Genomic DNA, 17,470 nt, shown 5'->3' with positions numbered 1-17,470 from the left:
TCTCCCTCGCCACGGTGGGTGAAGGATACTATCCTCTCCCTCGCTACGGTGGGTGAAGGGTGTCTATCCTCTCCCTCGCTACGGTGGGTGAAGGATACTATCTCCCTCGCTATGGTGGGTGAAGGATACTATCCTCTCCCTCGTACGGTGGGTGAAGGATACTATCCTCTCCCTCGTACGGTGGGTGAAGGATACTATCATCCCCCTCGCTACTGTGGGTGAAGGATACTATCATCCCCCTCGCCACGGTGGGTGAAGGATACTATCCTCTCCCTCGCTACGGTGGGTGAAGGATACTATCTCCATCGCTACGGTGGGTGAAGAGTACTATCCTCTCCCTCGCTACGGTGGGTGAAGGATACTATCCTCTCCTTCGCCACGGTGGGTGAAGGATACTATCCTCTCTCTCGCCACGGTGGGTGAAGGGTGCCTATCATCTCCCTCGCTATGGTGGGTGAAGGATACCATCCTCTCCCTTGCTACGGTGGGTGAAGGATACTATCCTCTTCCTCGCTACGGTGGGTGAAGGATACTATCCTCTCCCTCGCTACGGTGGGTGAAGGGTGCCTATCCTCTCCCTCGCTACGGTGGGTGAAGGATACTATCCTCTCCCTCGCTACGGTGGGTGAAGGATACTATCCTCTCCCTCGCTACGGTGGGTGAAGGATACTATCCTCTCCCTCGCTACGGTGGGTGAAGGATGTCTATCCTCTCCCTCGCTACGGTGGGTGAAGGACACTATCCTCTCCCTCGCTACGGTGGATACTATCCTCTCCCTCGTCACGGTGGGTGGAGGGTACCGGCGTCTCCATGAATTTCTTCACTTATTTTTTCTGTCATTTCTGACAGAAAATCAATCCATTCCTTTCTATAATGAATAGTGCTTCTACTTCCCTTAACTTTCCTATGTAAATGATCAGAAGGAATGACAATTATATCATAATTCAGAATTTTTCTGTCAATTTCTATTCATGACTAAAATGTCATGAACTCAACTGGCGATCAAATATCAGAAGTAATCTCTTGACCCGCCTTCTTCCAAGTTTCTGTGATCCAAGTCTTGCAACTTGAACCATTAATGCGGCTACATAAATACCAGCAACATGTCGAACATGGCATACAATTATGCTTTCTGGCGTGTTGGATGAGCTTTCTCTCGACTTATACGTTGATTTTGTGTTGCTATAACGTATCAGTTCTTTGTACGAGTACCGGGTACTATGACCTCGTTTGCAAAATACTCTGATGTAGTTTCATTTTCTGGGTTGAGAATATATTTATCCGTATTGATCTACAGTGGGGGAAAAAAATATTCGTACACTTGAAAAATCGTATTTTAATGTATGTAAGTACACAAACTTACAATGCGCCTCTATACATAATATAAATCACTTCTCCTGTTCAGTTTGTGTACTTACATACATTAAAATACGATTTTTCAAGTGTACGAATATTTATTTCCCCCCACTGTATATAAACATCGCTGTCGTTGGTTAATGTGATGAAAACCTAGCCTTAATAGTTTTAGTCACAAAGCTGTTTGGATTGTCTAATTAATTTATTGAATTTATTTATACTTGGCTGTTATTTTTGAATTTTTTGGACAGTCATACGCGGTTACGAATTCCGCCTGTGCGACTCAATGAAATTTTAGTGGCGATATCGCCCAAATATTTTTCGTAAAGCCATTCTCCAGTCGATTTATTTAGGTACGCTGTACCTGTACCTCAAAGGAGCTGTACGGCAGGGGCCGTACAGCTCCTTTGAGACGTACTCGACTCTTCATTCCGTAAAATTTTTCCAGGAGTTGGTTGACTACTGTTGACTACTGTTTACTACTGTTTCCAGGAGTTGGTTGAACTATACTGTGATTTCTTTCCACCTCTCAAATAGAATATTCATATAACGAGTCGCATAACAATTTTTTTTCCTATTGTAGGTCGATTTAACGACTGACTGTGCCTTCTTAACGATCATATCTGTTTTTTTTTTCACGTCGCATCTTAGACATTGTCAAATTTTTTTTTTATTGTTCGCATTGTTAATATCCTGGCTTTTATTCATAATAATACCAACCCTGGGTGGTCATTATGCTGGTCATTGCCAACGAAGTTTCTGCCCTCGAGTTGTTGGTTCTTTGCTGTCTCCAGAGCTTCAATTAGAATTCAATTACCGGTATATCTGAATAATTAATTCAAATGTCATCGAACCTACTGCTGCGCGGTCATTCATTTCGGTGTAATCTGATTTCTTTTTGATAATTAGTATTAATCCCTAGCTGCTTTCGGTGACGAATTTGCTAAAGTTTTAATAACGTTATACCTACATGGATTGCCAATTGTGATAGGTTGTTGAAAATAAATACCTACGGTCTGCCAATCGAATCACCTTCGGAGTAGAACTTTTTCAAGTTAATTAGCTATAGCTTAGGCTGTTCATACATATTTTTTTAGAAAAAGCGATTGTGCAATATGTACAACCGTATCGATATTACCAGTCATAATTTTAATCAATTTACCAAAATCAATTAATCATCATGGAAAATCAAATTTCAATTTTTGATCCCATTCCTTCTGCCAATTCCTTCCTATTCTCCCAATTATAAAGAATTTTCAGGTCTGCTTGACGGTGACAAACTCCTTTATGTTCAATGTTTGGAAAAATAAAATTTTAGTTTATTACAAATCAAACATTATCTAAATTTCCTTGATTTATATTGTTGTTTTTTTTTTTGGTAGAAACAAGATATTCCAATTAATCCCAAAGAAAACTTTTTTTAACCGTGGCGCATTAAGTAACACCACTAAGGTTGGTAAAATTTTGATTCAACATTTATTTGAACTGGATAAATAAACTTGCCATCTCCTTACAAACTTTGAACAGAAACATCACCCGTTTTATTACGAGAAATGTTTGTTTGGTAATGAGGTAGGAAATCGTTGATAAAAGATGATGCGAACTCAAGTCTTTTTCTAGGCAGATGGGTAGGAGGCCGTGAGGGATAATCTTGGAAGTTCCTAGAGTGGTTCTCTGCGCGGGCGGAATAAACCGAAAAAGTTATTTTCCTAGACTAGGAAAGTTAAGTTACTTAAGTTAATCTGTGCGCTTAATTGATTTTTTCCTCTTTCTTAGGAATACTTTTGACGATATTTTAATTCCGTGCAATTAATTGGCGGACTTGGCTTCAAGATGCTAAGTAAAATTTATAAGGAATATATTCATAGAAAATTTAATCAATGACTAATTTTTAAATTATTGGTGTTGCTGATGTGTGAACATATATAATTTGGGTCCCCGTAAGCTAACTTGGTTGCATATTTACATGTTTTTCGTAACTATTTTCATAGGGTAAGAGAATATCGAAGAAATGATTCCAGGCAAATTTAATTGTGATGCACGAACCTTCTCAATTCGACCATAACTGAAGCATTGCACATGAATCTTTAACCGCGTAACCTTTCAGCGCCGTGATCAAACCTGCTTACGTACACAAGTTATTATTCTTTGATTACGGTATGATGCATTTAAGAGCTCGCAACTACAGCACAAACCTACTTACGTACACCTGTCATTATTCTATGATTTTGATGCATGTAGAGGCCCGCAACTGCAACACAAAACTACTTACTGAAACAAGTGATTATTCTTTGATTATGATGCATGTAAGAGGCCGCAACTGCAGCACAAACCTACTTACGTACACCAGTGATTATTTTAACTATGATTAGGATGCATGTAAAATAAGAGACTGCAACTGCAACACAAAGCTGCTTACGTACACCAGTGATATTGTTGACTATGATTACAATGCATGTAAGAGGCCGCAACTACAGCACAAACCTACGTACCCTAATGATAATGATGACTATCATTACGATGCATGTAAGAGGCCGCATCTACAGCACAAACCTACGTACACTAATGATAATGATGACTATCATTACGATGCATGTAAGAGGAAGCAAGACACACCTGCTGACGTACACTAATGATAATGATGACTATATCATTATGATGACATGTAAGAGGCAGCAAGACAACCCTACAAATACCGCAGTAACTCTGTTGCTCTGCGGTCATTTGTTTGGGTCTGGGCGGCCATAAATTGCGGCTTTGTACCAGGCTCGGCATTATGACGGGCTTTATTTAACTTGAATTACCTACCGGACGACAGAGATACTCGATCTTGTGAGCAACACTGTTAGAAAAAACATAACTCAGTACTCACAGCAGTGAGTGACAGAGAGCGCATTTTCTCATCAACGAAAACTTGAGGTCACGGACGGACGGACAGACAGACAGACGGACATGGCGAGCACAATAGTGCATTTTTTCCATAAATGAGAAAATGCGCTAAAAACGGTGTAAAAACGGTCCCACTGGCGTTCTAGTGGCCGGTCGACTCGTGAAAATAAACTGTTTCGCCGTTTTTATCAGATGTTTTACGGATTTCTAGTGTTAAATTAGAGTAAAAACGGCGACACGGTGTTTCTTTTCACGTGCCGACCGGCCACTGAAACGCCGGTAATACCGTTAACGGTAATTTCTCTAACAGTGAAGTTACTCTAAAATATTAAATAGCTCTAGGTAATTACCCGAGTTGGTACATTTCACGCAAGGATTCAGTCTCATTTTACCTTCCTTATCATTTTAGATGAGGTGTGTTAGGAAGGCCTCGAGAATGCTTTGTAATACGTACAGACTTGCGAAATATTAATTACATGTAGTGCTAAGAGGTTGTAGCTTGTCAGGCTGACATTCTGCTCCTTTGGTTGGTATTAAGTATGTGCTGGTATGTTTCTATGGTATTTGTCGTGGTGCCTTCGACTGTTGTACATCATCGTGTTTATATGGTTTCGTTCTGTTGTTCTGTTTTTGTTTTGAGCCCACTTCAGATTTTTACTTAGTTCCCTCAATATGTAACGTTCCCCTTGAATTTCTGATTGAACGAGACATCACGATAATTAAAGTAAAATCAAAATTAAGAAATTGTAATCGCTTCTTATAAAAATAATACTTATAATGATAATATTAATAATAATGGTTGGTTTGCCTGACTGTCTACATTATGTAGCTCATATCAAGTCCTGATGATTCTGCCCATAAATTATTTATCAGCGTCTTAGACCAACGTTAATATTTATACCGATACTGTGAAATTAATCGAGTATTGATTACCGATATCTCGCTGGTGCTGCTGCGCCCGTTTCTACTGGTAAATGTTTTACTGTTATTTATCCTCGGAAATGTGGATATTTCGTCTCAAAAAATTTGTTTACAGCGAAATAGTGTACAATTTTGGTCCTGAGTCAACACCAATAATTCACTTCATTTACGTATGCTTTTCGTTGAGTGTTTATTATTAACTATTCGATTTTTCCAGTTCTAAATATATTATTAAAGTTTACTTTTTGACACGTTGAAGGTGATTGGGCTGTTGCGGAACGTATTTCTTGAAGGACTAATTCTAGTAAAATATGCTTAAAAATAATGAAATGATCCAATTAAAAAAAATGTCGATGAACATAAAACTTTGTTTCAATGGGGAAATATTCCCTTTATAAAATACCTAGCATGACGTAGACTAATACTAATGAATCAATTGCATTACGTATTTGATGCACGCATTATTTTATTATTTATCTAATGTGCAAAATTATCTCTACAGTTGATTTTCACTATCACTGAGCGGCACGCTATACTGTATTTAGATTCACACTCATTTAGCACATTTCTATGCTCATTGTACATATATTACTGACCTTACATTGTAACAAATTTCGAAATAATGACAAGAAATCAGTATACGAAGCTATACGTGGCCCCGCTAACGCAAATGCGTTATGTGCAGGAGAGAAAGAACTTCGTACGCAACCCTCCCACGGGCGTGATCTTCGAGTTCGACTTGGACCAATTCCTGCCCGTAGCGCAGGCCACCCTAGCCGCCGACCCCAACCTCGACAAGATGCGCTTCGAGCTCGTGCCTAAAGTGTGAGTGCCTAAAGTGTGAGTGCCTAAAGTGTGAGTGCCTAAAGTGGAGTGCCTAGAGTGTGAGGGCCTAAAGTGTGAGTGCCTAAAGTGTGAGTGGCTAAAGTGTGAGTGCCTAAAGTGTGAGTGCCTAAAGTGTGAAGGGCTGCATGCAATGCGGAGTGTGAAGTGCTGCGTGTTATGCGGAGTGCCGGGTGCAAGTGCCATGTGTCATGTAGAGTGTGAGTGATGTCACAGTGACAGTGATCGGACGACATCACTATTCATCACTACCGTATACTAATAATGAAGTGTGTGGACGACATCAATATTCATCACTATCCTGATGGTGCGTGGACAACATCACTGTTCATCACTACCGTGTACTAATAATGAAGTGCGTGGACAATATTCATCACTATTCATCACTATACTAATAATGAAGTGCGTGGACATCACTATTCATCACTACCCTGATGGTGCGTGGACAACATCACTGTTCATCACTATACTAATAATGAATTGCGTGGACATCATTCATCACCACTGACAATGAATTGTATGGCAGCGTGAGCGAGGAGGTGTTCTGGCGTAACTACTTCTACCGCGTCGGGCTCATCAGGCAGAGCACGGAGCTGTCCTCCATGGAGCAAGATGGAGACGCTCCTAACGCCAACGACGCACCAAACAAAGGTGAGTCCACTCACTGCAACGGTTTTTATTTTCTTTATTTGCTCTGCAATCGAAAATTCATTTGCTCTGCAATCGGAAATTTATTTGCACTGCAATCGAAAATTTATTTGCACTGCAATCGAAAATTTATTTGCTCTGCAATCGAAAATTTATTTGCTCTGCAATCGGAAATTTTAGTGCGTAATGCAAGTGAATATTTAAGTGCGACCTGCAAGCCTTTACGTCCTTGATTGAAGTGGTTCACTCCCAACATATCAGGACATATGTTAAAGTCGCCATAAATCTTTGACTCTGAATAGGAATTGGTGGATAATTGCTTGTTGATCATGTCCAGGTTGATGTTCTTTTATTTTGGCTGGTTCCCGCTTCCGTTGTTGTTTTGTTGAATTTGTTTTTGCTATATTTTGTTTAGCGCATTCGATCTCTCCAAAAATTTCGACAACTATTCAATGTCTTCGTTGCGTATTTATTTTTTGGCTTCTTTTATTAAAATCTGAAAACAAGGTTCCAATTTTTTCTCAAAGCCTGTAAATAAAGGAAAAATTTTCACGGGTTGGTTATTGTTTCTCCACCTAAATTGGAGCCTTAAATTGTTTTTAAATCTCCCAATTATCTAATAAAGGCGTCGTGGCAAGCGCCGTCAAAGTCCATTCTCAATTCTTCTTTTGCATTATTGAAGAAAAAAGTTTTTCAAATGCAATTGAATCCCCATAATTAAGCTAGGTTACCAAAGTTTAGTCGATATGTCACCTGAAAGTTTGGAGCCAGCCTCGTCACCCCATTTCTTTGCACATTCTTATTTATCGTATTGTCTTCATGTCATCAATGGTTGCTGGTGATGTCAACAAAGTCTGTACAGTAATCGTGAGCGATAGGTTTACTGAGTATTAGTTTTACTGGGATTCATAGTGTTACTCGTTCCAAGTAAGACGTTCCAAGTGAACGTCTTTCTAAAATATTTATATCCTAGAATTTTTGGTCGATTCTCATTGGGCTCGAATTTTCTCTTCCACAACTCATTGACCGGTCACTTTATATGCTTTACCATCACTTTATTTTATTACTTTATTTAGTTTAATGTTAAATATCCTTATAATAACCTATCCCCGAATTCTCATTTTAAAATGTTTCATGCCTTATACGTCCATAAATGTTTATAATGCCTACAACCTCATTTGCATGTAATTCCCATTGAAATGTTTCATTGGTGCTAAATGTGCTTTGTGCATGTGACATTAATGAAGAATCTTGAATGCATTTTTATGCCGATAAAATCTAGCCATAAAAAACGTATTCTATTTCTACAGTTTGAAAATATCCACAGTAACTTGTACGTGATTTTTGCTCTAAATAAAGCTATTTAATTCAGCCTTTGACATTAATTAGTTATTCCGTGCATGACTGTCTCAAAGAAAAATAGTATATATTTTTTGCCGTTACATTGAGCGTTCATTTCGGTATTGTCTGCTCTTGGTCTTTCCTTTATATTGATCCTCTTTATATTATTATTAACCTTTATTAATCATCTTTATACATTATTTTTATCCTTTATTGATCCTCTTTATATTGTTATTAACCTTTATTGATCATCTTTATACATTATTTTTATCCTTTATTGATCCTCTTTATATTGTTATTAACCTTTATTGATCCTCTTTATATTATTATTATTATCCTTTATTGATCATCTTTATATATTATTTTTCCTCTATATTGAGAACTTATACTCTCCCTTTACAATTAAATTCCAAGCAGCATGGAATTGGTTTTACTTATCCTTGTTTCCCGTTGTCCATTTCCAAGGGCATACTCTAAAATTATAGCTTATTATTTCTTAATATTTAGATTCGGCTGCTGCGTATTTTTCTTCAGTTGAATTGTCATTTCAACTGATCAAAAATATTCGACTATTACTAATTCAAATAATTTGAATATTTACCACATATTGCCCTCTGTACCTTGACCCTGTTTTTATTTTATCCTTCGTTTCCTTACTAGCTTGCTTCATAATCTTACTTTATTACCTCTTTATAATGAAGCATCAACACATAATTTTTTAATATATTACTCTGAAACATCAACACATCATTTGTTTATTTTATCACTTTTAAACATCATCATTTGTTTATTTTATCACCTTCAAACATCAACACATAATTTGTTTATTTTATAAGCTTCAAACATCAACACATCATTTGTTTATTTTATTAGCTTCAAACATCAACACATCATTTCTTTATTTTTATCACTTCTAAACATCAACACATCATTTCTTTATTTCATCACTCTGAAGCATTAAGACATAATTTTATCAATTATTTAGTTTATTACCCCTCCTCTGCTAACCCCACTCCCCCGCTAGTCCCCGCGCCCGAGCCTCCTGTAGACGCGGCGCCAGAAGTTGCCGCCGCTGACAGTCACGAGTTTGTGTCGGAAACTTTCCAGCCGTCCAGCCAAGACTTGGAAGACGTTAAACGCGGCGTGTCCACCATCACGCAGGCCGAAGGTAATCGCTGGCGTTTGGTAGAAATTCTGTACAAAGAAGTGTGTGAAAACAGCACTTGTGCATTGGTTTTAAAAATTTCCAGCGTAACGCAGGCCGAAGGTAATCGCCGGCGTTTCGTAGAAATTCTGTACAAATAACTGTCTGAAAACAACACTCGTGCTTTGGTTTTAAAAATTATATGGGGTCATGCTGTTCGAATTTAATACGTAGCAGCACTTGTACTCTGGAGTAAAAATTTATATGGCATCGTGCAGCTCGAATGTAATACCTAACAGCACTTGTGCTCTGGATTCAAAAATTATATGGCACTGTGCAGTTCAAACGTAATACCTAACAGAACTTATGCTCTGGATTCAAAAATTATATGGTATCGTGCAGTTCGAATGTAATACCTAACAGCACTTGTGCTCTGGATTTAAAATTTATGTGACACCGTGCAGTTCGAATGTAATACTTAGCGTCATGAGATGCAGGGAAATCACTGATGAAAATGCACTCGCACTCTGTTTAAAAATTGTACTCAGTGGTCAAGCGATCCGTATTCTATTTTGAAATGGCAAGCAGCATGCAGGCCGAGCCACAGGACACTCAAAGAATTCATAAATTGTTTCTGAAACCGAATTTATGACACAAACTTTAAATAATGACTGGATGGGGCTTTTAATTGCATGCATAACGCTTGCCCTGTGAAATGCGAAACCTGTCTATTTCGGTTATACGTCGCATATTATAAACTACTTCATCGAAAACTTATTTAGTTCTACAAGTTCAAAGATCAAATGTTGACAGTTCAAAAAAGAACATGTCATAAATTGCGTGAGCAAAAAAAAAATGAAAAGCGCTCAGTTTGTCTGGGCAAATGTTATTAGAACTTGTCTGTTATTGTCGCACTTAAACGAATAAGTGATTAATATTAAAACCTTCACTTCGTCGAGTAATTGTAGTGAGGCTTTTAAGCGATAAGATAATAGCAATGCTTTATTCCGAGTTATATTTAAAGTGGCATAGCAGGTAAACCGTTCATTCATCATCTATTCCCGTCAACACTCAGAGAGATAGGGAGATTTTGTCCAAATCGAGATGCACTTCTTGCCATTGTGTGGACCATCACTATCTTGATAGTGCGTGGGCGGCATCACTGTTCATCACTATCCTTATTGTGATGACCCACTTCTGCCTGGCAAAAAGGCGTATCAATGCTACGTCGCGAAAGTATGTCAAAGTTTGGACAACATGACCTATTTATTTTTTTGAGTGCGTATTGCGTTTAATATTGACTGCTAAATATTGCTCGTGGTCACGCCTCGAGGTTTCAAGTAGCGATTATCGGTTTAATCTTTTTGTTGCTCACTGCCTTATATTAAAATTTGAATTACTCGGACTTGACTAAAAAGAATTTCAAGCCTTATTTTTTGAGGTGTTTTTAGACCACCATCACTTTTTATGGTGCAAAGTTTTGGTATATCTTGTTCCCCGCTACGCTGCTTCGGCTTCAATATGTATCTTTGAATAAACTTGCTGTTTGAATGAATATTTAATAACCTGCATGACTTATCTTTGTATTCACGCATTATTTTTGCACGCGTCCTGCATGTGTCTAAAAATTAATTACAATATTTAAAGTTTGAAAATCTTCAAGCAAATGAATCCAAGACACCGATGAATCTTTCTGTAAATAATAGCAAAATTATGCTGTGTTTGCTGTATGATGTCATGTGATATTGTTAGTGTATAGTGAATATGAGCATTCAAATAACGCCGTCCATTTCTGCCTTAGCTGCTCATATTATTCGGTGATCAAATATTGTTGATGTCTACCAACGTCATCATTAAAATTTTCATGTTTTTGATTTATGTAAATTCCGGAAATAATTTTCTTCGCATTGCTCTTTGTAAATCCTGCGTACCTAAAGTATCTTGGCTTGCCGTAAACCATCATGCGTATCTCATAAAACTTCCAAATGATTTTAATTCTAAAATCCTGTCCTATATTTGAAATTTACTTTATTTGGATCAAATTCCGCAATCCTTGGTAATCCATGACTCGGTTTACCAGACAATTTATTCGTTTTTTCCCATCAATTTATGCGATTTGTACTTTTTTCAATTGCATTGGCCGGCAGAAATCTATGACACCTTACATTTATTGTATTTTAAGGTATCAAAACCCATATAAATAGAATTATTGCACCAACAATCACATCTTCACTAATAATTATAGAATTTTGGTCTGTCTTGGCCTTTTTTGTGAGCAGATTTGGCCGTTTTTTCTTGCCTCCCTGTCTGGCAACCCTGGACTAGTATTTTGGCTTTCATGTTGGAATAGTTTGGACATTTTCTCTTTCGAAATTATTTGTGAATATGCAATTTAGATTGAAGCTGACCTTTGATAGGCAAACGACGAAGATATACATGAAGTTTTCTTTCACTAGCCAAAGAAAACTGTTTATTTCTTTGTAAATATTCCCAGTTTTATATTTTTCCGTTATGCATCTTCTGATTTCCTGTAATGTTTTTTCCCAATGTTATAAAATTTTGCTTTATTTTCTCATTTCGTCCGTTAACTCATGATTGTTCTTGTTTTTTATTGCCTCTGACTTCGTCTTTTCTACTTCTTTGGATAATCTCGTTTCTTTTCTATTTGTCCTTAACAAATTTTCGCTCGTCTTATGAAGATTTTTTCGGCAATTGTCTCTCATGACAAATTTTAATCTATTTCAAAACACTTAACCTTCTACTGCCTAGCATTGCCGCTTCATTCTCTTCTCAATATGATATTTCTACTAGAATTGTACACTCGAAGAAATGAGTGGGTCATATTCCAAGAACAATGCACACATTCCAAGAACTTATGTCATAATCCAAGAACTTTATTAATCATAAATCACTAAATTTTCGTACGTATCTCTGCTCCGCATTTTTACCTGACCAGACAGCGTTGTGATGACAGATGAAAGGACATATATGTCGAAAAGTTCACTTTTTTATGTACGATCTTTTTATATTCTCTATCATAAATCTCACTACTTTGCTAGAAACTGTTAGATTAAGCAAACCTCGACTGAGTTCGAGTTTGAATGAGCTGTGCTCGCTTGATCAAACTTTCTCGATCTTTCTTTCAAACGTAACACTTTCAATTTAAATAATAATCCTGCGGGACTTGAATATAAGTTGGGCAGTAGAAGGTTAAGTCTCGCTAACACTTGTGATTAAAGGTGCTTATATATGAGGCCTCTAATTGCGGCCAGTAAAACTTTCACTTGTACTGGCCAGTACAACCGTCATTAATTATCATGCTACTGTCCTCGTTTAAAGGGTTGTTACTTGGTCCTTTCTTGGCCAGTAGCGCCTATACACGAGGCCAATATCACGGTAAATAGTGGCGGTTACTATACGTAAGTTGTACTTGCCGCCACTACTGTCATCGTCTAGAAGCACCTTAAGCCCTGACTGCGTATTTGGTTTGGTCTGGCTTCTTGAGCTGCATTAACCACAGCGTTCTTTGTATGTCCCTTAGGTTAAAGCTTCATAGTCTCCCGGCCATACGCTTAATGGAGACTTGGACACGCTGGCGGTCAGTACTATACTTCTACTGCTACTACTGTTACTACTGCTACTTCTGTCCCTACTGCTACTTCTGTCCATACTGCTACTTCTGTCCCTACTGCTACTTCTGTTACTACTGCTGCTACTTTTTCTGTCCCTGCTGCTGCTACTTCTGTCCTTGCTGCTGCTACTTCTGTAGTGATATTCTATTACCGCTACTTGAATTACTGCTTCGTTTATCTCCTGCTCCTACTTCTGTTAGGCTGCCTCTGTTTCCTTGCTGCTATTCCTTTTCATTTAAAACAGCTCCGGTCTATTCATTAATACTTCGACTTGAGTTACTGCTGTTCTTAACTCACCAGTGACTGTTCTTTAGTAACTGTCATTTTTCACGCCAGCACTTCTATGTTGCCTCCAATTAGTGCTACCTCTAGTTCTCCGTCTTGTATTGCTAGTTCCTCATCCCGAGCTATTGCATATTGCAGTATTGCTGCAACCTACACCTACTTATTCATCCTTCACGCTATTTTGCTCCCTTCACTGCTTTTTTGCCCTCCCTTACCTCCTGCCAGCTTTCTACAGTTTACTATCGCATGCTCCTGTTTTTACTGGTTGGATGCTGCTTCTTTCCTTCTACATTTTTCAATGCTGCTATTACTTCATCAGATTTACACACTTCTCGCAGTTTTTTCTTTACCATTTCACTATTGAATTTGTCACTTTATATCTCAATTATTCTAGCCTCTTTCTTAAACCGTCTTTTGTTCGTGGTCGTGTCTCCAATTATTATCATGTCTTCCTCATAGCTGATTCATTTCTTTCACTCGCTTATCTCAGTTTAGGTCTCGCAATGGTAGCATTATTATTTTGCTTGCGTCCTGTTATTATGTTTTGTATTGGTCACGCTTCTGAAGGTTTTTTTTTTTTTTTGTTGATACCAGAGACTTTGATCTTCCGATCTTATTGCACTGTATAATTTTTTAGTTAAAAATCAGATCAGACTGAACTGAGTGGAAATCATTAGAAACTTGCTCTACTGCATTCATTATACTCCCTTACCGTTCATACCCTAAGTTTGTGTATTAGTTACCCTGAATTTGAAGCGTTGAATATTCGTTCTACTTGATGTGGAATCATCAGTAATATTAGGTGGAAACCTACCCTATACCGCATCACAGCGTATAATTATTGATCTCTAACAGTCAGATTCTAACAAAGTAACGAAGGTTACAGGGGCCATACTCTCAAAACTCGCTAAGTGAACATAAGTACTTGCGCTCTATTTTCTTGTCTGTGATTGGTGGATTTTGCTTGAAAGGCCGTCAATGATTGGCTGATGAACTTACGATCTCCTAACTTTTTTTGAAAGTATAGGCCCAGCTGGTCTATAAGTCATGTATAAGACCTTATAGGACTTATAGTCCTGTATAAGTTCTTTGACTATAAGAACATGTATGCACCGTGATTTACGGCACCAAGTTATTAATGGTTTCGAATAATGGTAATTATCACAAGACAAAGTTAAGACGCAAGCTGATTTTATTTATCTCGCATAATACGTATGGAGATCAAAGCTCTCCGCTGTCCCGTGTGCAGGCAGGCACGCATTTTAATTAAGCCCCAGGTATGCATCATGTTTCAGATTATTAATTATGAAACAAAGTAAAATGAAATATTTCTGCTGTCGTACTTTGATGACATCCATTAGGCCAGCCAAAAGTTTTATTTGTTGATTATTTTTCCACTTGTAATTATTTAACGCATTGTAATGAACCTCAAAGTCTTGTAGGTCTCAAACAAAGGTTGGCTAGAATGTAGCTTTATTCAACTAAATTATCACCTGAAAAGAGAAGACATACAAAAATTAACACCAGCATGTTCCTAACACTATACACTGAAATTTATAGACAAATTTCACATCACGCATATCTATATATTTATACATCTTGTGTACAGTCTGCTTTGTTTTTATTTGCTGAATATTTATCATTTACAAATTTTCAATTTATTATCGACTGGTGTACAAGCATGAGTTTTGTTCCATTTTTATTCACAATATTCAATAACAGGCGCGTATCATCACTACTTTTGCTAGGTCATATTTGCTAGCATTGCACACTCGTGTAGTTCGTGTATTTGTGTTAAGCTTTTAGTGATGGTTATTAGTAACAATAGTTTGTAATATTTTAGCATTGTACTGTGTAGGTCGTGTATTTTCGTTAAGCTTTTACAGATGGTTATTAGCAATAATAGTTAGTAATCTTTAAGCATTGTACTCGTGTAGTTCATGTATTTGTATTAAGCTTTTAGGAATGGATATTATTAATAAGAGTTCGTAGCATTGTACTCGTGTAATTCATTTATTTGTATTATAATTTTAGTGATAGTTTTTATTAATAAAAGTTAGTAATATTTTATCATTGTACTCGTGTATTTAATCTATGTGTTTTGCGCTTTTACTGATTGTTTAATTTGTTGCAGACAAAGGGGAAGAAGACTGGGAAGCAGAGCTGCGGGAGGAGCTGGGGGGGTTCGAGGTGGTGGAGGGCGGGGGCGCTAAGCCCTCCAAGGGGGACGACCAGTGGGAGGAAGAGATACAGAACATGATCGATGCAGAGGACGACGATACCAGCGATCTGCGATAATTTCTTTATTTTACGCTTTATTTTACGTTCAGTAAGAGGATACCAGCGATCCGCGATAATTTCTGTGTCTTGCTTTATTTTTTGTTCAGTAAGAGGATACCAGCGACCTGCGATAATTTCTGTATCTTGCTTTATTTTACGTTCAGTAAGAGGATACCAGCGATCTGCGATAATTTCTGTATCTTGCTTTATTTTACGTTCAGTAAGAGGATACCAGCGACCTGCGATAATTTCTGTGTCTTGATTTATTTTATGTTGAGAAAACCAACGGAAGAAACAATTTTGAACATTCTGGTAAACCTGCGAGAATTATAGTTAGTATTATTTTAGATCATATGTGTGATTATTGTATCTTATTTTCCTATATTTTTGGGCAAACGTGCAATAATTCAATCTTTTTTTTATATTTCTGCTAGCCAGGTCGTTCACCGCAGATCATTTATCGACATTATCGCAGTTCAGTGTCACAGTTATCGCATTTATCGACATTATCGCATCGTTTACCACAGTTTATTTATCGACAAGCCCCAAGAGTCGAACAATTAGTATCCCAATTTCCCAGTGTTCGTTATTTTGTTTATATTTAGCTCATTTATAATTTTTGAATTTTTCCTAGCTGGACTTATTATTTACTACTGTATTGTTCGAAGCGATCAAAAAATCTTGTTAGAAATAGTGAACTCGTTGTTAAAAATGGGGTTTTCCGTTTGCAGGAAGATACATTAAAAAATATGATTAATAATAGTAATTTATTTTTAAGCCTTTGAAGTATTTGAGTTGGGCGTTGTCGAAAAAACTTTGATAACTTACGTCGTCTGCGCTCGGGAAATTTTTCATTATAATCTAAGGTCGTTAATTACTTTTCACGTTAAAATTGCGGTATATTTTGTTGTGCAGGGAGATATTTTTTACTGGTTCTCAAGATATGTACAATGCACATGAGTCGCACTCTCGATCATGGAAAAATCGCTGTCGACTGTTTGTTGGTTCACACGTTACTGTTTTCTTATGTTAAATATTTAGCCAAATATAAAGGCAACAGGTAGAGAACCATGAGGAAGTATATTGGTCGGAAGTTTAATTTTCATGGGCATTATAAATCGGATTCCTAATCGGATGTTGATCTTTTCTTTTCTTCATTTCTGTACGATCGTTCGTCAGGGTATAGGGTTCAAGTTTCTGCTGAATAATGAGTCCGATTATTAAGAATAATTTACAGTAGGATTCTACAATGGGAACGAAAAAACTGCGCTCACCAATTCTCTGAAGTAAAGAAATGTTGCAGCGAGTACACCAAGTGAAAATAATCTCGATTTTATCATAAACTCAGTATTTAGAATTTGTTGGAGGGTTTTGTGTTCCTCTCGGTGGACTGCTGTGAATTTTACATATTCTTATTCCATTCCAGAATTTGTCGTTCTTTTTCGGTTTCATAACTAAAATCATGCCTGCCTTCCTCGAGTCTCCATCAAATGGTATCCATTAAATAAAGAGCGTTTTATGAAATCATTTGATTCTTTTCAATCGTAAATTAACTATTAAACAATTAAATGGTTAAGAAAATCACGATATTTTCATTGAGAATTTTTCTATTGAATTTTTTATTTATGACAGTTCTTTGCGAGTGAAGTGATCGAATAACAATTATTAATAATTATAATTAATAATAATTTTAATTAATAATAATAATTAATAATTATGAGTGATTGGCGTACAGCTCAACTCTGGCATGTCAATTGCCTTCCTCCTGCAGACTTCAACTTTCTACAAGTCTCTGATTCATCATTCACAAATTCATAAACTTGACATTTTCCAAATATTACATTAATATCTGTCTGGATTCCATGGGTAAAATATTTATTAATTAAAATACATAGTTGGACATTTAATGATGGGTAAAATAGTTATTAACCAAAGAACGTAGTTGGGCATTAATGACGTCAATTAATTTATTAATGCAGTGTTATTCATTGAATAATTTAATTATTAAGAATTTGTTTTCTCGTTAACTTAAGAGATTTTGTTGGCAGGTTTACCGGTCGCTGGTCGAAGAGGTCGCGTTATTTGCAGTCGTAGAAAATTGAACAAAGTTTTGGTATTATTATCAGGCAGC

At 37.1% G+C, this 17,470-nt stretch overlaps 1 protein-coding gene across 1 annotated transcript in view; it reads left to right on the top strand.

Moving 5' to 3' along the window:
* Positions 1-17,038, top strand: part of LOC108678875 (synapse-associated protein of 47 kDa) — a 67,770-nt gene extending 50,732 nt beyond the window's left edge. Inside the window, exons 4-7 of the mRNA XM_018167370.2 lie at positions 5,852-5,991; positions 6,536-6,660; positions 9,023-9,166; positions 15,194-17,038. Of these exons, the coding sequence (XP_018022859.1) occupies positions 5,852-5,991; positions 6,536-6,660; positions 9,023-9,166; positions 15,194-15,357 (573 nt within the window). The 3' untranslated portion in view covers positions 15,358-17,038. The remainder of the gene's footprint in view (positions 1-5,851; positions 5,992-6,535; positions 6,661-9,022; positions 9,167-15,193) is intronic.
* Positions 17,039-17,470: the final 432 nt, after the last annotated feature.

This window comes from Hyalella azteca, unplaced genomic scaffold, assembly GCF_000764305.2.
Source record: "Hyalella azteca isolate HAZT.00-mixed unplaced genomic scaffold, Hazt_2.0.2 contig10088, whole genome shotgun sequence".
Lineage (NCBI taxonomy): Eukaryota > Metazoa > Arthropoda > Malacostraca > Amphipoda > Hyalellidae > Hyalella > Hyalella azteca.
The sequence above is the reverse complement of the archived record's forward strand: the minus strand, read 5'-3'. Positions and strand labels throughout refer to the sequence as shown.